The 26,357-nt window shown below is 51.1% G+C and overlaps 1 protein-coding gene across 5 annotated transcripts in view; it reads right to left on the reverse strand.

Moving 5' to 3' along the window:
* The window catches only part of Kdm3 (Lysine demethylase 3), a 77,493-nt gene that overhangs the window by 48,589 nt on the left and 2,547 nt on the right, over nucleotides 1–26,357 (reverse strand). For 3 of the 5 annotated variants that reach the window (XM_026811951.1, XM_026812035.1, XM_026812052.1), the window contains 6 exons: nucleotides 21,613–21,972; nucleotides 21,098–21,211; nucleotides 18,976–19,170; nucleotides 18,585–18,669; nucleotides 18,323–18,411; nucleotides 11,639–11,738 (listed from right to left, as the gene is read on the reverse strand). In XM_026811951.1, the coding sequence (XP_026667752.1) occupies nucleotides 11,639–11,738; nucleotides 18,323–18,411; nucleotides 18,585–18,669; nucleotides 18,976–19,170; nucleotides 21,098–21,211; nucleotides 21,613–21,972 (943 nt within the window). The remainder of the gene's footprint in view (nucleotides 1–11,638; nucleotides 11,739–18,322; nucleotides 18,412–18,584; nucleotides 18,670–18,975; nucleotides 19,171–21,097; nucleotides 21,212–21,612; nucleotides 21,973–26,357) is intronic. The other 2 variants (XM_026811999.1, XM_026812080.1) reach the window with 2 other exon arrangements.

The following is a 26,357-nucleotide window of genomic DNA, read 5'->3' on the forward strand; positions in this document are numbered from 1 at the left end:
CCTCGTGCCAACCAGCCGCCACACGGTGGTCCGGATCGAGAAATTAATTAGATCGCGATAATCGAAGCATTTTTCCCTTTTGATAAGTAGTACCGTACTTTCCAAAACTCGTTTTCGGTCGCATTTGTTTATTCTTCTAACGAAAAATTAGATACACAGATATCGTGTTCTACGTACCACTTTACGAGTGCGCAACGCGACGAGCGTAAATTACGACCGAACCGTGTAACCGTGGAGTGGGTCAAGAGACGAGCCGGTTTGACGTTACGGATTTCCCTGACCGTGTACAGAGGAATTCCTCCTCGCGTCCACGTACATAGCGTAGATACACGCTCACGCGTCTACGCGTGCAGCGTCGAGAAAGGACGTTCTTTCTTCTCTTACCCTTTCCATCGTCAGTTGTCCCGTTGCCTTCTTCGCGAAAGGATAGAGCGAGATCGACGGGAAGAGAATCGAGACACGGACGAAGAGTTACGATCGGGAGAGAGAGAGACGCGGAGATAGCCTGGCAAGTTTATATCGCGACGGGACTATCAAACAGGGGCGGAGATACGAGGATCCCTCTGCGCCATAATTCTCGAGGCAAGCAGAATCGCGGACTCGTGGTGGGTGTAGTCGCATTCTCGGTTAACAGCGTTAAAGGGGATCCTCTCGGTGTGGTGGAGCGTGCACACGAACGCAAGGGCGTACGGACGTGAGAGAGAGTCACCGATGGCGATCTCCGTTCGAGATACACGTATGCGTTCCGAAGGGGTAGAGGAGGACCGGGTAGAGAAATTGGCGTTGGACGCCCCAGAAGGAGAAGGAGAAGGAAAGGGAGAGGTCGATATCTCCGTTCCACCGCGCCGCCGGGATCCCTTGTGTGCGACGCGACGAGAGAGCCGACACGGCAAACGGAGAACCAGCCGAACCGGTTTGACGGACCTCGACCGGTTTCGTTAAACCCCGGTTGCCACCATCTTCTGTTTCTTCTTCTTCTCCATCTTTCAGGCAGAACCGTAGTCTCTTTCCACCGTCGCGAGTCACCTCGTCGCTATCGATACACGCGACCGAAAACCTGTCCTGTTCTCCAGTCCACTCGAATCGCCTCGCCTCTCGTCGCTCTTCCGCTACTCTCTTCTCGCCCTGAGGCGCGAGGCATCCGTATGCAAGTATACATATCGTACGACGTACGAGGAAACGAGGCGCGAGAGAAAAGTCGAATCGCCGCGGTCCCGTAATAGCCACGCGCTCGTTCCGTTCCGTTCCATCCGGTTCTCCGATCACAGTCTTCCTCAGCTATCGCGTATATGTCTCGACGCTCGGCGACGGAGGATCCTCGTCGATTTGGCGTCGCGATCTTTAATGACATTCCTAGTCTTGATCACCGATACGATCGAAAGAAGGAGAGAGAGGTCTTTTCTCTTTCTCGAAACGAAGGGAAAGGGGGTAGGCCGCCGAGAGAAGGATTCCGCGAATCGCGGGATTGCGAGAGCCGTCGTCTGATCGATACACCGCAGAGAGTAATCACGGGTCGGGGAGACCGAGGGAAGAGCCCTTTTCCTTCGCTTTCTCACTCTCTATTTCTCTCTTTCCGTGCATCGGTCTCTCCCCTTCTCGGCCTCGAAAACGCGTCGATACGCGCGCGGACATCGTGTGGATGATTCAGGCGCGCGATGCTTCGATCCACATACATATGTATGTACATACAGAGGTTCGGTTCTCTTGTCTCTCCCTTCAGTAACGATCCGTGGGTGCTCTCGTTCCCGCAAACGCACGGGTTCCCAGTATCCGGTTCGTTTTCGCTAATACCGTCGGAAAATTGTTTCACCGTTCCTACCCGCTTCTTCCTTCATCAAATTATCTCCGCGGAATGCTCTCCTGAAATTCGCGATAAAATTACTCGTACCTCGTTACGAGCGCAAATATTTTTCCGCTGAAATATTTTCACGTACGAGGTTACAAAGCGAACAAGATTTCGAGGAACAGAGAGCGAGTGATAAAGCACTTTCAATCGATTCGTCCGCTCCTCTTCAGTTATTTTTTTAACAAAACTTCGTTCTTCGGATACGATGTTCCTTTCTGGGAATTGATAAATTACGATCGACAAACACGAAATTATCTATGGAATCGCTATCACTGAATAAAGAATAGCGGGACGACCGTGGAATAAACAGACGAATAAATTCACAGAGAATTCGCTTAGAAGACGGTGTAACGGTAGCTTCGAGCGGAGGGAAGCGTTGAGAGCAACGAAGCGATGGCAACGAAGAGGCCGTGTGCGCGCACACCACCGAAAACCATTAACGAGTTCGACGCGAAAGTCTGAAAGTTAAGGAAACTACCGCGAGACGGTCGTTGGTAGCAGGGTATTACGCGCTCGTGCATCGTCGGTTTATGGCACGAGTTTCAGCTCGCTACCACGGTACGCACGCGTTCCATAGAATCGCGTGCGATGCAACGACAAACTTTGCGCCAACTCCCCAACTCTGATTCCGACTTTCGCGCCGCGACCAAACTTTTTAATTGATTTTATTTACTCGTCCCACCCCTACGCACTGTTCCTACCTACGAGGATTTATCCAGGATCCTGGATTCCACATGAGTATGCGCCCGCGACTTGCAAAAATACGTAGTTACATGTACTATAGCAACGCTGCCCGGTGAAACGCATCCCGGCTATCGTGGAACACGCGCGGTCTACTCTGATTTCCTTTGTACGCGATAAGCTAAACCTGACTCATCGGAATTTGTGGTGAGTCGTGTCCAGCGAATCGTCGTCGTTATCGACCATGTATTACGTATTCATCGCATCGATGTCTCCTCGCGATATAGAGATAAATGGATCGCTCGATTACTCTGAAACGTTCTATCGTTTCATCACGGTCGGGTCAGGCCAATGGAAATATTGCGTCCGAGATGCAACGGGTCGCGGTCTCCGATCCGAAAGAATGGATCGAAGCACCTCGTAGAGGCGCCGCTCTAATCGCAAATGGAGAATAACGGCCGTATCTAGCAGACTTACCGCCTTCCTCCGGTTCTTCCTTTAAACCCGACTACCATCCTTTCCAGAGCGAACCTGTACCTAACCAAATACCGCGCCGCATAAGGATTCGGGCCAGGCTTGGCCATAAATCGAGGATAACGACTGCACGGTGTACGCGCGGCGAATACCGCCGTTAAATGGCAGAGAGCTGGCGCGAGCTGGCTCGTGTTCCGCAATTATTTCGTCGAAGGACGACCGCTTCTGGGTTCCCCCGGGGTTCGCTTTTATGTGTGTGCGCGCTTCTCTCTCTCTCTCTCTCTCCCTCATTCGTTACCTCCGGTGCAGTAACGCGCAGGATTTCGAGTTCCCAGCCGGGTCCGGCGGAAGAAAATAAACCGTGTCATATATGTACACAGGTGGACGCGTGTCTATACGCAGCCGAGACACGTACGGCAGTGTCCGTGTGAGACAAGAGTCGTCGACGAAGCGGCAGGCGTCGTATAATTGGTTTCGCGAATGGAGTTGAAGGTTTAATCGTCACAGACGCGTCGGAATCATTCTGAACTAGAGCAACGAGGGCGACGGTTCGCGGACCGCGCGTGCCTTGAACGTTAATTCCAACCGGTCGAGTACGCGTAAGTACGCATTTATGCTGTGTACTTGCGTATGTGCTCGTACGCACGGTATAAAACATGTTCCTACAGTAGCTAAAATTTGAGAGAACCTTTCAAGAGGATTTAAACGGAATCGACCGAAATCGCTGTGCTGCGTCTCTGTCCCCACGGAATTTATGTAAATGGATCAACGCGACAGCTATCGTCCCACGTCCACGGACTTTAAATTCCGAACGAACGCCACCTGCTGCTTTTCTCGTTTGTTTGCCTACACAAAAGGGTGAGGGGAACGTTCCGTTTCCCCGCAGCCTGTTTTCGTTTCGCGCTTCGCCGAGCGCGTATACACAGGCGTGTACTTACGCTCGCTTCAAGATCGAGTTAACCTCCGCGGGAACGAGTTACGAACACGATTAAAAAGTGAGATCAGCGAATCGTTCGCGTTACGCGTTGGTGGTCGCCATCCGCGTACATTCGGCTGGCGTATCTGCGCGGCGAGATAAGGCGCGAGATCGAGATTGATAAGCGGCGTACGAGACGATGATGGCGGTCGCGTTTCCTAACGTGGAAACGAGGCACTCGTCGCTCGCACGTTCGCCGACGCGTCCTCAAAGGCTTCGCGTATTCGCGTCGCGTTGACTTTAATCGGACCGAACGCGGCGTTACGAGTTTGCGTGGCACATTACCTGCGAATCCGGACTAGGTTCTCGATCGAAGGTAATCTCCTTTAGCCGTGGTAATCGTCCCGTCATGAGTCACGAAGCACGCTCGGCTCACTCCACTTGGCACGATCTCGACGCCACCGCGCCGCGCCGCGCGAGGCGATTTTTCCCGATTTCGTTCGCGTAATCAACGAAACCTTCGATTATCACTTAATCGCGCAGAAGACACCTTGACTCGGAAAATCAAAAACGAAAAGGACTGATTGGGAGCACACGCGCGATTCCAATTTTCGTGAGATTGTCAGAGTTCGAACGGACGGTTTGCGCCTTGAGCGAGCACGAATATTTCGAAAGATCAACGATATGATCGATCACGAACGTGCTTGCACCGCTTCGCATCGCAGACGAATGCATACGTAAGCTTTACGAGTTTCGCGTTCCGCGTTGCAACGAGATACGCTCGTTCGTGCGGTACGGGTGGTCGGATAAGAGGCATCCGTTATCGAGCTTTTTATTTTGCGAAACGAACTCTACACCGAGACGAGTCGAGAGATAGCGGAAAGACAATATTCTTTAAACGGGATAATAAAAGTTGGAACGGTGGCCACATGGCCTGAGCCAGATGATGGAAAGAAAATAGATCGATCGATTAAATTAGGTGACGTGAGCGTACATGCGCTGTGGCACTTTAAGAACGTAATAAGTACAAAGTGCAGAGCGTGATTTGGAATCGAAATTTTAGAGCGGAACGTTGGAGCAACGGAGAAAAGCGAAAACGAAAAAGAATAATCGAAAAGAGGAAGGAAACGGCATCTCTGTCGGTCGCGTTAACGACTCGTAATGGCCGGGGTACGGTACATGGACCGAGTCAATTTTTTTCCTCGGAGTTCGTGACTCGACATCGAGGATGAGTCCCTTTCGTCTTATTTTCCCGGCAGGTACACGACCCAGCAGCGCATAGCTTTCGCGAGGAACGTTCTCGTGTTTCAACCGCGCGTAGAACCGGTTTTTTACTGTTGCCGCTGGCAGTCAGACCCGTTTTCGCCGAATCTGACCGCAACTCGTTTCTCTCCCTCGCCTCGCCTCGCCGCGTCGTGCCGCGCCACGATTCGATTCAGACCGCCCACGATTCGATCGATCGTAAATATGCGAATAAGCTGCGAGCCGCCAGAATAAGTACGAACTAACACCAGGACTCGACGGAGAGATCAACGTCGTACGCTCTCGTACAGCGCGGCGAGAGAGAATTTTAACGAGCGTACTCCGTTTCCTCCACCCTCGATAAGAAGAAATCCTTTGGGGCGCTCTTCTCTCGAACGATGGGAAAAGAACGAGTCAGCCGCCGCGTTACTAAATCGCTGTTCGAGGTTGCGCGAGCACGAGGCGCGAGAGAGATCTAAACTTCGTCGAAGAGATTAGATTTATCGTGTCAAGGACTAACGACGAGCGCGATTCTAACTATTTATACACCTATCGAGTAGCGTGTATCGGTAGGAAACGTACTGAACGGACGAGCGAAAGCAGAAAGAGTAGGTACGTAGAAGGGCGAACTGGATCGACTCTCCGCGTCGAGAGCGAGAGAGGCGAACGGTCGAGAGGTAGTAATTCGAAACCCTTCTCGGTCAGTGGAGACGGCATACCTCCTCAAGGTTAACCGTCCTCGTCATTCCGTCTTGAAATTTCATCCACGGTGACTGCGCGCAGTTGACCGAGCAGCCGTCGGAAATGAAACGGTAGGCGAGAGGGAGGAGAGGAGGAAAGAAACGAGAGAAGAAAAGAGAAGACAGGGACGAGGAAATAATAGAATTAGGAGAGAACACCAGCAACGGAGAGCGAGACTATACATGCGCCGTACGTACGGTCCGTTCTTCCTACGTTCTCGTGCTTCGGGAATTCTGGGTTAATGGCACCGCATTACGATCGCGTGACTTTAGTCGGATATCCACGCCCGCGATCTAGATAACAGTCGCTAGTCGCTATCCCCGTAGCGGCCGTGTACGAAGCAGGGGTAGAGGGACGGGAAGAAAAATGTTCGAGCCGCGTGTCCGGCGTTCAAATCGATCGAACTCCGTGAACGCATGGTGCAGCGAGCATGTGTAACTTACGAGCGAGACGCGAAGCAGCGCGAGAGGAATTCTAGTGTCGAATCGTGCACCCAGCGGGGGGTGGTGTGGTGGCACGACTGCGAACCGTTTGAGATTACGTATTGCCCTTCTTTCCGTGTAGGAAGGGGATTCGAGCTGGGCCCAGCCGTTCGGAATCGTGTTTCTCGCACGTGTGTAACAGACGAGCCATAGTAATGTATGTATACATATTCCCAAACGGCTTTCCTCGCAAGTTTTGTCCGAATGGGCGAGCGGAAGACGGGAAACGAAAAGAAGAACGCGAGACAACGCGCATCTTTGTACATAGCTGTTTTAATGGGCACGCATCGACCAGAATTTCTGCGGTATTCATCCGGTTCGACCGAGGGAAAATAATTACGGCGCCCATTTAAAAACCGGTTCGTTCTACCCCTGCCTTCGTCGTCTCGCGACCTTCGCCTCTTCGGTCCTTTGACGAGCCGCCCGACGACGCCACTTAACCGACCGAATCGACCGGCACAGCGTGGAGAGAAAACGAACAGGAGGACGGACGCGAAATCGCACGAAGTTAAACAGAAACGGAGATGGAAAAACCTGATGGATCGAGTTTAGTAGGTCCACGTTCGAACGAGGCCCCTCTGTGTTCGCGCTATTGCTCTTTCGAACTCGACGAACGTTCGACGAGGGTGTACGACCGTTTCTTTTTCTTCCATTTACTTCCAAACGATTACATTAGTAGAAAAATAGATGTGATACAAACTCCGATCGTTCTCCGACACTGTCCCTGGTTCGAGTCTCCAGAAATCGCGAAGCGTATGGAAAATGCGAGAAACGAGCCTCGAAACGCGTTTTAAGGAAAGGTCGAATTGCTCGTGACAACGTCAAGGCCGTCTACGTCTACTGATCGAGCCTCGTCGAGAAGGAGCGATAAAAACGACCTGTTTACGAGGGGTCCGGTGATGGCGCAATGAGAATTAACAGACAGATTGGTCGGCCGACCGGGTCGACTGGCTTCGCAGCGCAGGCAGGCAAGCAGGCAGACGGATAGGTTAGCCATTAAAGGAGGAAGAGAGCGAACGAGAACGAGAACGAAAACGAGAGGGAGCGAGCAGTAGAACGAGCATTAATCGCAGACGTATTACGAACGCTGGCAAGGTGCCAGCCATTTAAGAGGTCCGAAACCTGTTTCCGGCCTGTATCGCGACCAGCTCTTCTTTCGCGGAGCTTTACAGTATTCGTGCTCGGTACTTCGGCACCGATTTTTTTTGTAACCAGTCGTAACCTTTCAGAACCAGGCTCGAAGAAAGGAACCAAACGCGTCACTCACACACGATCGTCGAAATTGCTGTAGGTACGCCGGATGTCTCTTCTACGCGCGACACATCTGTTCGCGTTCCAAATTGACCGTGCTCTCTTCTTTCTTTCAAACTTTTTCCGGTTCCCCGTTCCTCACAAACATTTTTTATGTTCTTTGTATTCCCCGTCCTTTGTACATCGAGGGAATCGGGTGTAGGGAACACCCGGAAACTATCGCGAGCGCCACACCGATTTCGTTGTTACACGTTCGCTGTCGGAGTGATAACCTCCGAGACTCGTGAGCTATTTGTGGCGAGAAAATCGGGGTTATCGCGACGATACGTTAAGTTCATCGTACCCCAGAAACCTGCCTCGAGCGTTCGCGCAAACGGGAAAGAATGATGCAACCGTACATTTTTCGAAACCCTCTTTTCTCCGCGATCTATATAGAATCGCTGGCCCTCGGTATCGAGGTCTCCTTTGATCTCCCAGGAATGCGGATAAACGCTCGATGCTCGAAACCGTGCCGCAGCCGATGTGACGTCCACGGAACAGAACGAAGGGAAATTTACGGCGCGCGGAGTCGTAATATTTCATGAACGCTTTTAATAGAGGCGAACGCGCGTGGACACGCGTAAACGGTTTTCAGTTCTCGCTTCAAATTTCAAAGTTTGAAGGTAGCCGGTTGGTTTATCGAACGTTAACGCGGTCGAATCCTTTGTTAAAACTGCTTCAGTAGTTGCGAGGCATCGAACCAGAACCGAACGGAGACCGCCGCGCCGACACAAACGCTTTCACCTCGGAATTTTATCGCAAGTTCCGTAACGCAATTTACGAGCGTCGAGTTCGATATTTGCGCACGAGCGAGCGCCGAATATAAGTACTATGTACGGCCACGCGTTAGTACATGTATCTACCTAACCCGACTACCCAGTCACTGAACCATCCACCCACCCATCCACCTATCTACCTACCTACCTACCTACCTACCTAGCTACCTACCTACCTACCCATCCACCTACCCACCTACCGAGTAGTATGTACCGGGGAAGCATCGTCCGTTTCGGGGTGTTTGCAACCCCTTTCGATAAACGGGGCGCCCACTTTCAACGAGCCTTCTCTTCTCTCTTCCCCCCCGACCGTCCCCTACTCCAACCAACAAATTCGTCCCCTTTCTTTCCTTTGTACATAGCGTCGTCGCGTGGCGAACCTGTGCTGTGTGGTAGTTACGATGCACGAGGGGTTGCCGGAAAGGGGTTGTTTCGAGACGACGTTATCGATCCGCTTTCCCAACCCCGTCGCTTCCTTAAAGCGGATCTCTCAGAAATATCCACGCTTCGTTCTTTCGCTTGCCACGCTGCCGGGGTGCCTAGCTAGGCTTCAAGGGGTGTGCGTCGGAAGTTGATAAATTCGGGCGATCTCGTCTAGCGTATATCCGCGAGACCGAGATGAGAGGAGAAGAACGTATATTCGTCGAGGCAAGACCCGGATGTACGGTAATAGCGGGATCGCGCGAAAACCTGGATGCGTCTACGCGTCTACGTACCGCGTTGTCGCGGGAGTCTAATAAAACTGCGAGAGCCAGTGAACGGGGGAAAAGCTGGCGACGAGCCAGCAGTTTTGCCTGCCTACGAACGAACCTACGCACGACTGTAATCTCGCTTTTGATTTCGCGTCCCGCGGCCATCACCGCGACTCACCCTCTCGTCCACCCGTGCGAATCGCGACCGAAATGCGCTCGGATTTTCCCACTCGGCCGAATACTCTTTCGCTTACTCGTGTTCCGAACGTTTAAACCGTGGGATCAACGAGGATTCCGACAGCGCGAGAGAAATCGTTGAAAATCCCTGGTCAGGGCCGCTTGTCGATGTCCGTCCGTGGCCCGTGAACCATCTGCCGCGATCCGCAGCTCGAACCATCGAATTGCACCTGCGTGCACCTCTCTCTATCTCCCTCGTCCTCCTACTTCGTTTGCCCGTTCGTTCCCCTCCGTCCGCAATCCCTGGGGCCACACCGAGCGCGTTCAAAGGTGCACTGCTGGAATTCGACGATCGACAGCTGCTCCTATGGAACGCCTGTGCTTCGATTACGCAACTACCGGGGACCGTTTCGTATCGGGTCGTCATTTAAATCGAAATTCGCCCAGCCAGCATGAATTCGAATTCGATTGCTTCGTCGATGTTTCGCTCTCTATGTTCGTCCTTGTATATAATATATATACGCGTATCTGTGGGTGTTCTGACGATAAGAATATTCGATTCGAGTCCTAAATCCTTCTTGGGTCTTTTCCAATGAGAAAAGAACTCAAATCGTCGAGGAGGCGATAGGGGATCGAATCGCGGCTCAAAGACCATCGCGACGACGAACGAAATAACGTTTCGTAAAAGGTGAGGAAAGTTGATGCTCGTGCTGCGCATTCCAGGATTTCCAGACCGAACGAAGAAACTACTCCGGCAAACTTTCCCTTAACCCGTAAAGTTTGCACGAGACGCGCGTGCTTCGATAACTCGTAACTACCCACTCTCAGACGCCCCACGACGCCCCGCGTTACTTTAGCGTAGTCATCCCCTCGGGAATCGAGGAATCGCGAACCACCGATTTCTTTAACTCGTACTCGTTCTCCTTCTTCGCGATACGTAGAAACGCGTTTACATACGCGCTCGTATTTTCGGCAACGTGTCATCCCATTCGTGTGTACGCTGTGCGCTTATTTTTGGAGGGAGCGAACGAAGAAAAAGGCGAAGAAAAGAGAAAAACGGAATTACGAACGAGCCAGAACGTCTTCAAAGTTCAAAGAAGTTCTCGGTTTGCTTTATTACTGCCTCGCGGTAGAGCGTGGAAAGCAACAACGCGCGATACTTGGAATCTTTCGGTTCCGTCGATGCATGTACTTGTACATCGATTCGAGAATCGATGGACCAACGAAACGATAACGAATAACAAATTTTAAAACATACTCGAAATAATTCCCTTACTTTTCGTTTTTCGTCAATTTACCAAATGTCGAATATCGTATTGCTCACACTGCCTTGTGTACACACCGGGTGCGGCGTGTCGCGTGCCACGTGTCACGACACCAAATCCGATTATCGTTTAAATGTCGCCTCTCGAATTCGGCTCGCTCGTTTCAATTTCGGTACCTAACGCGGGATAAAATCGCGGTTCAATTATTCAGCACGCGACGGAAACCAAATATTCTGATCTTCGATCGACTTACATCGCGCTTATAATTTTAACTCGCCGCATATCCAGGATTAGCCGCTATCCGAATATTTCAAGAGTCGGGAGACAACGACGTGATCGAAAACTAATGAACGGAGGAAATTGAGACGGAAGAAATTTCTATCCAGTCGAGCGAAAATACTAACAATAAGATTTAATAATAAGGAACGCTGCCGGGTCCGTGACAGTGCCGACTATTCTTACAGTTTAGTTGTAAGCGAAGTAAATAAAGTTTTATGTTAAATATAAAAAATGGAGAGATCTTGTTCCTGCCCTTACGAGCTTGATACACCCTTTCCTCCCTCCCTCGTTCCTCGAACCAGAGTTTCGACCAAACGCGGAGAATGAATCTTTTGTTCGCGGACCGGTTCTTCTCGGTTCTTCGAATCGTTGCCGCTCGTTCTACCTTCGACCGTACACACCCTTCGCATCCTTAACCTTTCCTTCCAACTAACCCGTTACTCTATCTCTCTCTTCTCTCTAGATCGCAGCTACGGTCGAGCAGTCGAGCACCGACGAGCTTTGATTCGACCCGATAATTCTATACCCAGTTCCAGTTCCCGTGTCTCCCTTTCTTTCCCTTTCGCGCTACATACTCGATCAATGAACCGTGCAGCGTGTAACGCGGAGTCGAGACCATTCAGTCCTGGGGTCTCGTGGCCTCGACGTTCTCTCGCGACCCTATTCGGCGATCTCGGTTCGTCGACCGTGGCAAAGATGTACGCATACGCGATCGTGATCTTCGCGCCGAACTGGGAATCGATGAACGAGAAAAATTTTTAAATCGTGAGCGCTTACCTCTTCCGAGCTGCGGAACGGGACTCTGTATCCTCCCGGGCGTACTCTGGAGATGGGCGACGTTACCAGGACGTCCTCGAGGCCTTCGTCCAGTTCGCGGCTGAAACAGACATGAAACGCGGTCAGAATCCGATCTGATCCTTCACATTTTTACGCGATGCCTGAACTTTTCAATGACGACGCGTGACAAAAACTAGGGCCGGTTCATCATTTTTTACAGCATATCTAACATAAGTGATAATTCTGATTGTTCTTTCCTCCGCGGAAACTGCTAAACACATAAATCATCCCGATATACATCTCTGTTCACGCAATCTACTTTCCTTACGCTCTACGATCCGCGCCTTCGTCCTTGGTAATCGTAGATAAGCGGTGACGAGAAAAAATAAACCACGGGGAGAGAAGAGTTTGCAGAAAAGCGGGCCACCCCGTATACGCATTCGCGCATAGTATGTACCGACATAAACGAGTTTCCATCGTTTGCGAAGAGCCACGCCGCGGCAGGCGGCAAACGCGTTTACATAGAACGTTCGTGCATACATATGTACAAACGTAGGTAGATATGTGCAGCAGCGCGGCAGCGGTAGGCATGCACGCGCTATGTAGTACGTATGTATATGCGAGAGAGACGAGCCCGGGAGTACATACGTACGCGCGCGTTTCCACGGAGCAGAGTGTGCGTAACGCCAACGGACCGGGAGATATTCCGATCGATCGTACCCGGTTATCTGGCTGCCAACGAGAATTCATTTTCCCTTCCGTACCTCTCTCGCTCTTTCGCGTTCTCTCCCCGTCTTTGTCCATCGCGCGTACCCTTACACCTCCGCCCGACGCTCCTCCTTTACCCCTTTCCTCTCCCGCTGACTCACTGTTTGTGTGTGCGCGCGTTTCGCCTCGTTCCGTTTCGCTCCTCTTCCCACGCGTGTACATACGTACATAATGGATCTCCCGGCTCGCGTACACCGTGGTTCAAAAGCTTGCGCACGCACGTCGACAGGGAAAGGGATTCTTGAATTTTTACTCGTTCACCAAGAGAAATCGATTCGCCTTTCCTTTCCTTCCCTCCTAGACGCGTTCCGTTCTATTCTACTCCGGATATGTTCCACGACCGGGATGCATCAGCATTGTTATCGTAGTCTTTTAATCGTTATCGGTCGCATTTACGTAATTTCGACTAGTCTAATCGTTCGCCCGCTGAACCGACAAAAGCGGTGTCGGTCGTTTATCTCCAACCGAGAATTCTTCCTGCATGGACTCATCGAATCGACGGGAAACGGACGTGCGACGATGTTCTTCCACTGTGCGTATCGTCCTATGATACATAGGAACCACCGAATTTATTCAATGCACGGAACGCCGGCCCGTGTATTTATATACCTACTCACGCGTCTGTCGAATACCGACGATCATAGTCGCTTTTCGATCAGCACGATCAAAATTGCGAGCTAAATCTGTCCATAGAGGAGACAACAGGAACGATTAATAGATGATGAAAAGACAGACAGATCGAGTGAGAGAGAGCCAGGCGATCGCGGTCTATTTTTTCGACTTCTCGAAGCCGATCGATGCTCGCTGATAAGGAAATAGCGGTAAACTGGTCGAGATTCGACTCGCATTAGGTGGTAACCAAAACGAATCTTTATTCGTAAAACACTTACGTCTTGTGACGCTGGGGATGCGGAATTGAAACCAGTTCGAACCGGTCACCGTGTTGCACCGTGTTTATCCATGAAAAATGGCCGACCGACGCGCTTGACTTTCACTTTGCACAACACACGATCATTCGACCGGGTTACCGGTCAATCGAAACAGATGCATAGATTACTTCACGGTAACTCGCGAGAATGGCGTACACGCGTTTACTCGATGCGAATTAAAATCGTCTTCCGGTCAGCGTCGCGATCATTTCCGACGTTCATAACTGCAAAGTGGTTTCTTCACGATTCCTTCTATTCCTACGTCGACGACGACGAAGACAATCCGAAGACGATCGTTGCCAATTTCGACACACGACCCCGGCGATCTTGCCCGATTCTTAAACGCGTTCACGGCACACGATGGATGGAATCGCGTGGCAATATCCGACGATAGGATTCGTTAATCGTATCGGAACGCGAAGCAGCGCGACGCGCGACGCCGCGTCGCCGTTCGGGTGCACTGCGTTTGGGAACGTTGCCAATTCGAGGCGCATTTCACTCGTATCACTATTCGCGTATCACTCGTATCGGTTCGCATTTATATTTATCGCGCGAATCACTGTTCGCAGACATACGCGTACGGATTACGCGCGCGCGTATGCGCGACTTTCGTAAGAGCACATGCACCCAGCCACTGTTTCGAGGTCGAACCGGACTGCGCCACGAAGGAAATATGGCTGATGGCTAAATTCTAACACCAGTCGCCGCGTTCGGAACCCGTGGTGACCAACGCTAGAGCGCAATATTCCCGATTCCGGTTTCCAACCACGTCCGAGCCTCCGCCCATGGTCGGCGATCCGAAACGCGAGATTTCGATGACGCTCAGTCGCGCGGGGCAAACTTCCTTGCGTCCCGGCCACCGATCAAGTACGACGGATCGCGAAACACAATGCGACACTGCGCGAATAACCGATCTCTTCCTCCGGTCAGACTCGATCAGCCGAAAGCGTGTTTCACACCATCACCGTGTTGCACCGTGTTTATCCATGAAAAATGGCCGACCGACGCGCTTGACTTTCACTTTGCACAACACACGATCATTCGACCGGGTTACCGGTCAATCGAAACAGATGCATAGATTACTTCACGGTAACTCGCGAGAATGGCGTACACGCGTTTACTCGATGCGAATTAAAATCGTCTTCCGGTCAGCGTCGCGATCATTTCCGACGTTCATAACTGCAAAGTGGTTTCTTCACGATTCCTTCTATTCCTACGTCGACGACGACGAAGACAATCCGAAGACGATCGTTGCCAATTTCGACACACGACCCCGGCGATCTTGCCCGATTCTTAAACGCGTTCACGGCACACGATGGATGGAATCGCGTGGCAATATCCGACGATAGGATTCGTTAATCGTATCGGAACGCGAAGCAGCGCGACGCGCGACGCCGCGTCGCCGTTCGGGTGCACTGCGTTTGGGAACGTTGCCAATTCGAGGCGCATTTCACTCGTATCACTATTCGCGTATCACTCGTATCGGTTCGCATTTATATTTATCGCGCGAATCACTGTTCGCAGACATACGCGTACGGATTACGCGCGCGCGTATGCGCGACTTTCGTAAGAGCACATGCACCCAGCCACTGTTTCGAGGTCGAACCGGACTGCGCCACGAAGGAAATATGGCTGATGGCTAAATTCTAACACCAGTCGCCGCGTTCGGAACCCGTGGTGACCAACGCTAGAGCGCAATATTCCCGATTCCGGTTTCCAACCACGTCCGAGCCTCCGCCCATGGTCGGCGATCCGAAACGCGAGATTTCGATGACGCTCAGTCGCGCGGGGCAAACTTCCTTGCGTCCCGGCCACCGATCAAGTACGACGGATCGCGAAACACAATGCGACACTGCGCGAATAACCGATCTCTTCCTCCGGTCAGACTCGATCAGCCGAAAGCGTGTTTCACACCTCTTACACCTTTCTCACATTCCTCACATCGTTATTCTCTCAGCTCTTCCTTTTTTGCATCCGTCGTTCCAGTCGCGTAGCGACCAACGCGTCGTCGCCGCTGCGGTACCCGTCCGACACTTTCTATTTCTCGCTCGTTACCCGAAACCAGCGAAGAAGCCGATGAAACCGACGGATAAACGTCGACGCGGAAGCATCGCACTCCTCGACTCGTGCGCGGCGATACGACGCGACACGATAAGATACTATGCGGCGACGATGGGAAATGCTCCCGGGTGGGGTGGATCGCGAGGGTGGGAACGCGTTCACCCTCGAGACAACGACGACGGCGAGTCGACGAGTATAGGGGCTAGAGACGAAAACGCACGGATCGACCACGATACGCGCGATCCGCAGTGCTGCCGTCTACTGGTGCTCCGACCGACGTCCGATATCTTGCTCGTCCCCACCGAACCGGGTGTCGTACCCTGCCCCCGCGACAGCACCCAAGCCTAGACGCGCCGTTACCCTCCCTCGCCCGGTTCGCAACGTTACTCTCCTCCCGCCGCGCCGCGCCGTTACCCTTCTCGCTCTACGCCGCTCCTTCCCGCCGTTCCCTTCATCCTCGTTCGAGCCCCGTCAAAGAGACTGCACGCGGACGCATGTACAATCGTATACTACATGTATACCTCCTACATACTACAGAACGCTACGAAAACCGAGACCTACGATATCGCTGTATCGCTTCCTCTATGCGTATCCGATGAATCCTTCCCATTCCTCCTCATGCCGTTTCTCTCACGGCTTCTTCTTTTTCTTTTCGTTACATCTTTTTGTGCCCGGTCTTCAACGACCTAAACGCGTCAAGTAGCCATTCCGATGCATCGAAACGATCCGCATTTCCAGTTTAACGACCTACTAAACGAATTTCCTCGCGAGTATTTTTAGACCGCGAATTCGAAATATCGAAAACCGATTCGATGATCAATGTACAGACAGCAGATACACGAACGGAAATCGAGCGTACGCGGAAACGCGTCTCGAATCGTCGCGTCGTTGTACCGTGAACCAAACGGCTACTACTACCTTTGCATTTACAAGGAATTTATCGGCAATCGATGAAAGCGCGTATGGCTCCTTCTGACGCGGTGCGACGGAAGAAGATGTATGTACGTATACCTCGATCGTTCACGAAGAATTCGTTTGGCTCGGGTTCGAAATTAGGAACGCTTTAGATCGAAACGAGAAGTCACCTTCGCGATCGGGTTCGGGGCGAACGAACGTGACGAGACGATCGGGCAATTGTGAACGAAAGACGGAAGATAGGTATGTAGGTAGGTAGGTATGCAGGCATAGGCGGATAGGTAGGTAATACTGGTACATATGAATATGTACGCGTGGGTGTAGGTAGGCCGAACGAGGAACGAGAGTCACGGCGGGTTTATTTATGCGGTTTACGAAGTATCGATCTCGCGCGTCATTCGGGAGTAGTTTGGCCAGCGAGGAACTTTGTTGTTGGGAACTGAAAGTTTCCAACCGGGGAAACTCCGGCACAAACAGGTGGAACGGGCGACGAAGGCCTTCTGGCGCCAGCCGATGCCACCCGACTCTCTCCGTCCGTGCGTGTAAGTGTGCAGGGCGCTGTACGATGCACGAGACACACCGACACAGCGTTACGTTCAATGTACGAAACATGCAGCCGAACCCTCCGCGTCGACGATATCGAGAGAGACGGGGCGCGTGGGAGGGCAAGCAAACGACTCTCCACCGACGCGAGAGATTCGAGGGGCAATCGCCAGGGTCAACTCCATCCATCCCCGGATGCCGCGGAATTAACATGACGCGATTGCCCGATACGTAGAGGTACTCAGCCTTCGCTGGAAACGACGAACCCCGGAATTGTATCGCGCCACGCGAATGGGTAAGTACGAAACGAGATGCCCTACCCTCGAGCGACGAAGAATCTGCCTAGACGACGACGTTGCGACGTCCGTTTACATTACATCGACGTGACAAAGGAAAAAGAAATAGGTGGTGACTGAGTCAGTTAACGACTCGCAGCCTCGGCGAACAAACGGGATGGTGTGGGCCAACGAGGGTGGAAATTGGCGAAAGGGCGGAAAGTTCTAGGAATCCCGGATAGTTGACCAACGAAATTAGCCGATTCGGTGGTCGATGTTTCACGTTTCCCTTTACGTTTATCGAGTTCGGCCGCAGGCAAGGATGCGTTTCGCGCCAACCTCCAGCCAGCCAGCCACCCACGGCAGCCACCATCCACCATTGCCGTCCGTTCTCCCACCAACGTGACCTGCCCGAGAATCGATACAGCTACCGACCGCCGCCCCTGCCCCCACCTACTTTCCACGTTACGCACCCTCTTTTCCCATTCTCTACCGTCGCGTCCCGTCGTCGATTCCCATTCTGGGATCGCAGCCTAACCCCGGCTTTTCCATCCTGCTCTGCGTTTCTGTTTCTGCCGCTCCGACAGCCCCGACCCTGCGTTCTCCTTTCTCGTCTCCCTTTCACCCTCTTCCATCCCTGTTTCATTCCGATCCTCGTTTCTTTCCCCGCTCGTCCAGCCGAGCAACCCTTCCACCACCGCTATTACCGGCCACCCACGTGCCGCGCTTTCTTCGAACTACCGCGGTGCGGACTCGGCCAACCACCCGCCCCTCTATCGTCGGGACGACCCTCCAAAACGGCCGGATATCCAGCCAAGTACCTACGCTTATACAGACGCGACGAGCTCGATGAAAATGGTACCCACAGTAGATTCTCCCGCGCTCGAGTAACGACAAAAACGATTCTGTTCGAACACGCGACGCGAAACGAATACATTTTCCACCGAATCACGATTGAGAAAGTAAACTAACCAATGCCGTGGAAAACTAGGTTCGTCCTCGACTTCGAAATAGACGAGGAAAAATTGTCGTCTCCCCTAATCGCTCCGAAGCGATGCGCGACAAACGATCATCGCCGCAAAGCACACGTACATAGGACATACTACAGAGACACAGGTATAGGCAATGCATACCAGTGTACTCGGTGCACAGCGATTTAATAATAGAATAGAACGGAATTGAATTTCACTCACCGCAACGAGGGCGTGCGCCAGAGCAGTCGATGACCTCGACCTCCTCGGTGTCATGCCGACGACCTCGCCTCTCATGATGCTCTCGACGACTGCGGAGCAAAGGACGTGCGTTTGTAACGTGTCCTGGGAGAAACGCGACCAAGTACGGAACGTTTCTCAAATAGTTCCTTCTATCGGACGGCGAACCAGCGGATCGACGGAAAAGGATTCGATGGATACGGTGATGGTCGTCGCCCGATCGACGATAAATGCGTAAACTTACCTCCGTCGCCGATCAACCGCATTTGTACCAAGCCGGGATCCTCGTTGTGATCCTCGAGGACAGTGTCGTCAGTGACGGTCAAGTCCTGAAACAAAATCGTTCGCGTGCATCGAGCCTTATTTACTCATTTACACGCATACGTGTGTCGCGATCCGCATCGAACGGAGCACAGATACGAATCGATCGACGCTCGACGGAGATGGTAAAATTCGTTCGAGGTTGAAGGTCGAAAGCGAAAGTCACGTTGCGAAAACGTTTCGCGAACTGTGCAACGAGACAACGGCAAGCGATAGGCAGTATGTACATACATACGTGAAGCGAGAAAACCGTTCGATCGATGAGAGGGAATCGGACTTCGCTGCGGTGCACGAGAGAGGATGTCAAAGCTCACCTTGGTAGACTCGTTGTAACCAACGATGACGGCGGTGTACCATTGCGTGGTGCCCTCGGCCCGGTACACTTCTACCCTGAAACCGACCAGAACGCTCGGCGTGGTCAACAGGATTCTCTGCCCATCTTGCATCTCTGCCCATCGTCTCACGGCGTTCGCCCACGGTACTGCGATCTTCGCCATGTCCCAGTCCTGCTACATAAAAAGAAACCTCACGCTCAGCATTCCGTGTTTCCCATCCAAGAGCGCTGCAACGTGCGTATGACATGACATAGACGACACGATAACGCTATTAATACAGAACGACAATAATTATAACGCCGCTGTCATTGAACGCGTATCACGCGAGTAGTCTCGCACGCAGGATTTTCCTCTTTGTCGTCGGTTATTCGCCTCGGATGCGCGCGAAAACGAAAAGTCGAATAGCGACAGTCGATTAACCGAGTAGCCGAGTCGTCCATTGGAAAAGAACGAGGAGAAAGGAAGAAAGGAGGTCGGTCGGAGGAGAATAAAGGGAAAGACAGAAAGGTCGAAGTTTGCCAAGAATCGTCGGACGAAACGAGAATACGTTGGCGCCTCGCTTTGGCCGCACTCCAATGCTCGCATCGCATCGGTGCGACGTGGACGTCGGCGACGGACGACTGTCGACGGGAATTACCAAACCGGTAACGAACGGGCAGACGAGACCGATTCCACATCGGATCCACGCTTTCGTTCCGCTTTTCCTATGGGTCGGATCGGTGCAATGAGCTTTGACGATCCCGAAAGAATTCGTCGGTCACGCTTACAGTTCAAGGTTATCCAATTCCCGAGAGCACCTTTCGTCATCCGTCGCCTCACTAATTCCCCCAATTCCAATCTCACCTCATTTTTTTTATCAGGATTCTTGTTCTGTCGTGACGAGAGACGACTATGGCTATGATCATCGGAAATCGATAATCGAACACACGTGTAATCAACGAAGAGAACGCACGAGCAATTTCCAGTGACCTGAATGCCGTTCGGAGCATTATTTTTACCGTCTTGCTGCATCGGGCTAATTTTTTCATCCCTTTTAACATGCGCGGCTCTGGCGCCACGGTGAAGTTCAACTCCGAACACGGTCACCATATAAATGCCTACACCTATCGTAGATAGACGTTCACTCGCGTTAGAATCCGACCACCGTCGAAGCGAAGACGTCGTCGCGAAAGGACAAGATCGACAGGAAACTTTAGGGTCGATCGTGTCCAGCGGAACCGATTCTTCGACGCAGCGCAGTGGTCTCCGACACGCAACGCGAAATTGGTAACTCGAAACGTATCGAAGCGGAACAGACGAAATATCCGGTGAAACCTTCCGGTCGGGCGCGGTCTTCGCGCAATTCGTCGCTCACGATGGCGCGTGAACGACTTACAGTTTCTCGCGAACCGGGAAACTTTTAACGGTAAAAGTTCCGCGAGTTTAATTACTTGGAAACAATTCCCCGCGTCTCCGCTTCTGCTCGTTTCGTGCAACTACGTTAGTAGGTATGTAAAAACTTGAACTTCTCGAACTTGATCGATCTCTACACGCGCTTGCGTCTATTTCCGATCGAATCGTCAATGTGAACAGATATTTCTGCTCGTCGGTCGACTGGAGTAGAGGTAGCGTAGGTGGTACTAGACACCGGAAATTTCAAAGCCTGGCGTGAGACGTGGTATGAGATCGAACCATAGCCGTATCGATGATATGATCGACAGTTTCCGAAAGAGATTAGCGTTAGACGAAGAGGAGCTACCAAATTCGCGTGGGATCGGATTCCCGAAAGCTCGATAGCCTCGAAACTCGGGAACGCATTTCGTCTTCGTTGCGGCTCTAACGAACCAAGTTTCCAGTTTATGAACCGTCGCCAAGTGACTGCTTCGACGTCGCTTAGGAAACTCGCGTTGAACCAAGTTTAAATTTAACGGGGCAACGATCTCCGCGAACGAAGGCTGCAGGTTAAGACCGTCGCTATTAACTCCTCCCGTATCCAAGCATCCAACCCTGTACCTGGTACATATTTGTTCGAGATCGAAATTCGCGAAGAAACGGTAGTGGTAGCGATTACGAATACTTGCCAGGCCGATCGAAAGGGTGAAAGCAACCGATAGATACTGACCGTGAACGGCTTCAGCTTCGAGTAGTCGACGAAATCCAGTCTTCGATCTTGCATGAACTCGAGGGGCATCGTGTCTTCCGGTAGTTCCGCTCGCGCCACCAGCGGATAAAACGTCTGAAAGGGAGTTCGAAATTGAAGGAACGAAGCAATAGTTCTCGCTCCGCTGTCTTTCCGCTCGACGGCCCACCGACGGGAACAGTACACGGCTCATAATATACATGACTAATGAGTATACGTTACATAAGTAGAGTAGAACCGATCAATCGAATCGCGCGCGGTACGACTTTAAATACTAAACTGGAGCCGGCCCATCCAAGCTCGGTTTACACGAAGGAAAACGGTTTCTCGACCGTCTATTCGTAACTGTTTTCGAGAAACGGGACGTAGGCATGTACGCGGCGAGCATCGGCGAGCAACGACGGCGGGACGAGACCGAGGAAGTAGGTATAAGTACGCTAGAGAGTAAACACGAGACGGAGCGGAGGAGATAAGACAGCCCGTTCGGTGACACTTACTAGAGCAGGCCAAGCGACGGTATTCGCGACTGCGGTTGCACCCCTCGGGGATTTCCCGTTGACACGATGTTGCTGGTGGTTTTGGTTTTGGTGTTGATGGTGGTGATGGTGGTGGTGGTGGTGATGGTGATGGTGATGATGGTGGTGATGGTGGTTGTGGTGATTGTGGTGTTGTCGTTGGTGGTGGTTGTTATTCGCGCGATTGCGATGATCGACGGCGACGAGGCTGGCGTGTCTGGGATCGGCTCGCTCGGCCCAACACAGACCCTTTTCCACTAAGAAAAACGAGTATACTGCGTCTCTGTGCGGCGACAGCCACTCTCTTCTCTGCCATTCGACATCGTCGTACTCTACGAGGATCTGTAAGAAAGACGTTCGTTCACGTACCGCTGGTCAATTCTTCCCTGTCCTCGAGTCGTCCGGCAACCGACCTATTCGAACGCGTTCTCTGTTTACGCAACGGTCCGCTACTGTGCATCCATTTACTTTCTTTCGAATTCAGCATCGCACGTGAAGCTATTTAGCTACTCTATTCTACGCTACTCTATATACATCGTTCTATTATTGTTATGTAGTCTGATCTACGGCGAAGCTTCATCCGCGTTCAATCGTGTTTTAGTAACATATGTAGAAGTAGTACGTGTCAACTGTTTGGGTGCATGATTCGAACGTAATTCGTGTTACGATTCATAAGATAGTTTCTACATGAACTCCGAGCACCGGAAACGTACGCCATATTCTAACGTAAACAGCGGGCTTGGCGCGGACGAAAGCGCGAGGAGAGAAGAAGAAAAATGGATCGGGAAATCGATGGAAACAGACATTCTTTACGCGGCCTTGATTTCATTGAACTAAACGCGATGGAACAGGGGGCAAAGGACCAAGAGGACAACGGAATACGAATCCGATAAAAGCGCGGGGAATAAGAGGCTCAAACGTGGTTCACTGGTTCGAAATCCGTTCACCAGGCGGCGATATCTGTCGGAGTGGGGGATCGGTAATGGCCGCCGAGCGATTCGAAAGCTCCGCCTCTAATAACCGTACCGTGCGGCACCGCCCGATTTCGTTTCCAAGGCAACGAACTGCCAGCCATTTTGTTCACCCGACCTACCGTAACAACCTAAATACTCCTACGTCCTACGGCCTTCTCCCACCAACCGCTGCGAGCTTTGACTCGAGAGTTCCACTTTATGTAGCTATAGGTGTTTCATGTACGAATACATAATGTACTGTTTAGTTCCAAGTTCCAAGCTTGGTTCCGCTCCCCCAGACTCTTATAGTTCGATACTTCAAAAGAACTGAATTCAAAAAATTGAAGCGTAGACACGGATCGCGGGCAGAAACGAGAATATACATACACACATACATACATACATGTATACACGGACGAGCCCTCGCCGAAACGTCATCCTATTTCCCTGTGAATCACGACTGTCACGAGTGGGTCGACGAACATGGGTACATACAAATACAGTTACGTACGTACATACGTATGGGCGAGGAACGGTGAATACCAGTGCGCATATTTACAGACAAAAGATCTTTTTTGTGTGTTTCGCGACGCGGTAGCAACAGCGTTATACTCGTCGCTAGGTATCTGCTTCTTTTTCCAATGCACCGAGTCCCGTTTCTTCCCTCTCTCTTCTCCTTTCCACCATGTTTTTCGTTTCCCTGTTGTCCCTGTTTCGCAGCCGCGCGCACACTTTTCGTAAACTAGGCTCGGCTCGAGCGTGTATTTTCGCGGAACTAGGCCGCGTGAAGAGGAACGTGGTTGATGGAGAGAGCGAGCGAGCGAGTAGTAAGTAAAGCCGAATAGCAGCGTGGTTGCACGCGGTGACCCCTTTCCAACCATCGACCATCTATGTATCATTTATCGCTTCTCACCTGTCTCCTACCTGTCGCGTCCTTTTCATATTTATTCCCTTACCGATCGTCCGACCATCGTGCTTGGCAAAAAGGAAAGCGAAAAAGAGACAGAGAGATGTTCCCTTCTATATCGCGTACATGCGTGTCGCGTGGCTATGTATAAGAATGCCACCACCGGAAGTTAGAGGCCACTGCCTGACCTTGCGGCAGTTGCTCGGTTTCAACTCGGACTAGCAGCATAACCCCCTTTAATACTCTATCGCATCGTGAGTCCCGAGAATCTGAACGAACGCGTTTATGAAACAGAGAAAAACAGGTTTTCCTCGGTTATACATATTTCTGCGACTATCGTCTAACGCGAATAAGTAGTCGTTCTTCGAATAGTATCGTTCGCGGTGTACGTATTTAGCATCTGTATAAAACTCGGTGACCGCAACGAAAACATGTGCGTCGTACGTTTAACAAGGAGAACGTTTTCCCAAACTTATCAGTGATCATTACCAGCTATTGGAGAAATGAGGCTAGCGAGACCGAAACGAATGAAGAAACCGAACGGAACATCATCGGTCACGGATGCGAATACAGACCCCTTTAATTGGAACGGATCGAAACCACAACGCGGACAATTCAAGCCGATAGCGCGATACATAGTCGTTCGATGCGACGTTACACGTGACTAAAATGATTCTGAACCTGCATGCACACATAGAAAATACGTAGGTTCAAGTGGTGGTGATGCATGGAAAGCATCGAGAGAGAGAGAGAGAGAGAGAGAGAGAGAACGTGCTATATTTTTTATGTTTATAGAGATGTAGGATAGAGAAACAGTTTTGTTCGAAATCGATAGACGATGTAGCAAAGCACAGTCCCCTACCGACCCTATTTTTGCGCGTTACTCTCTTAAGATGGCCCTATTCAAACCGCGTGGCCACATTCCGATTCAGAATTGAACCCCGACCGGTACAAGAGCAATTTATCGATCTCGACGCAGCCCTTTGACCTACATGCGAAACCGTACTACCATCCCCCGCGCCGCTCTTCGTTCTCTTTTCCCCTTTTCTTTTTATTCGCGCACGAATGCGCGCATCTTCCCTCGGCACCCTTTCTCGGTCGTCGTTCTTGCATGAATCGCGACTCTTCGTACAGCCAACGTTCTCGTTTTCGCGAGGCTATTATCTCTTCGCGAAGCTTTTTACATTTTCATAACGATCTCTCCCCCCTTTACCACGGCTCTCGTTTCGACTCTCTTTTTTCGCCGTATCCAAGTCTTTCGACCGACTACAATTTCTATTCGTTTCGAGACCATGATTCCGTTCCACGGAGGTACTGATTAATTTCCGTAAATATTTATGCCCATCGGCAGTTTCAAGCGCAATTATTTGTTCTACGACTACGCGCCGAACACTGTTTGGGTCATCGAAAACGTTAGCGATCGACGACGGTGCGCTGGTTGGCGAATTGCCTGCGGACAGTACCGAATTCGTGTCTTTCTACCTCCTACCTACGTGTTACGAATATCGTAGATAACCGCAAAAAGTACCTCCCGTAGAACATGCACGATATAAAGGTATGCGCGCACTCGCCAGGCACGCGTATGCAAGTACGTGCTACTTGCCTTTTTTGGTTTTCGATCCGAATACCAAGCCGAGTCAGCCGGGTACGAAAGCGCGTAAAGAGCCCACAGGAAAGGTAGATTCGAAGAGAAACTGGAGCGTGCGCTTTTAACGCACCGCCGCTTCGGACATTTCGTTTTTGTCGGCGAGAGACGCCACGAGTTTTTCGATCCATTCCCCGCACCGGTACTTGCTCGGCTTATTTAAAGCGAGATAGACACAAGTACCTTCACGAGATATAGATCAGAGTTGGGAGATCCGACGATCGAATGTAAGCTACGAAGGGCACACGAGCTTCAACTTGATAGTCATTTATATGTAACAATTGAAACAAAAAAGAAAGACGTATCAACGTCCGTAAAAATAACGCTCGTGTACCCCGGCCGAGATCTAAAGAATAGAAATTGGACGACGAGTCGTTTGAACGGTATGCAAGTGTAGGGGATGCATGCGTCAGGGTCATCGACCCTTATCCAGATTCACCGTAGCGCCCACGCAACTGTCTCGTATCTCTTATCTATATGTATACGCAAACGTATGTAATCGTGTTGTGACGTAACACGTGGCGCATAGACTACTGACGTATTATACATATGCATGCGTCGCGTAAATACTTATCGTACGTATAATATTAACGCGTCTACCGTCGTATCTGCCTACGCGTAGAAACATAATATGTAGATACGTATTTGCGCGATGTTAAAATTCTAGGCCCCGATTCGGTGGCACGTGACTTGGAACTTGGAATGCACCGAGAACCGCGTTTACCACATTCTTTCAACATGCATACCGTATAGCGTATAGTTATAGTATATACGTTCACGCTGTTCCCTCCTTCGTTTCTTTCTCATCTCTTTCGCTTCGCCGGTGGTCCCATGCCGCGAGCCAATAAATACAGCCGCGCGTCGACTCGACGTCTTCATTTTTGAACGCTTTCCAGACAAGGTCGACTAACTGTACTCGCGTACAGACTTAATACAAGATCTTCGACGTTTCGTCCGGTGCATCAAGCCCGATTACCGTAATTCCAAATTACAAGCTTAAGAATATTTATACGTATAGATCTGACAAGACAATATTTATTTTCATACTAGTTTCCGTTTCGAGACTGCGACGGTTCTTTTCGTGTTTCGACTTCTGCTATTTACCGTATGATCTAACAGTATGTATAGAACCTTATATATGTATGTTATGTACCTTAGAGAAACGCATTTCCTATAATTAAAAAGAAATCAGACGTCGGAAGAACAATGCTAATGATAAATA

The sequence above is a fragment of the Ceratina calcarata genome, unplaced genomic scaffold, assembly GCF_001652005.2.
Source record: "Ceratina calcarata isolate Rehan_Ccalc_2016 unplaced genomic scaffold, ASM165200v1 scaffold1, whole genome shotgun sequence".
Taxonomy (NCBI): domain Eukaryota; kingdom Metazoa; phylum Arthropoda; class Insecta; order Hymenoptera; family Apidae; genus Ceratina; species Ceratina calcarata.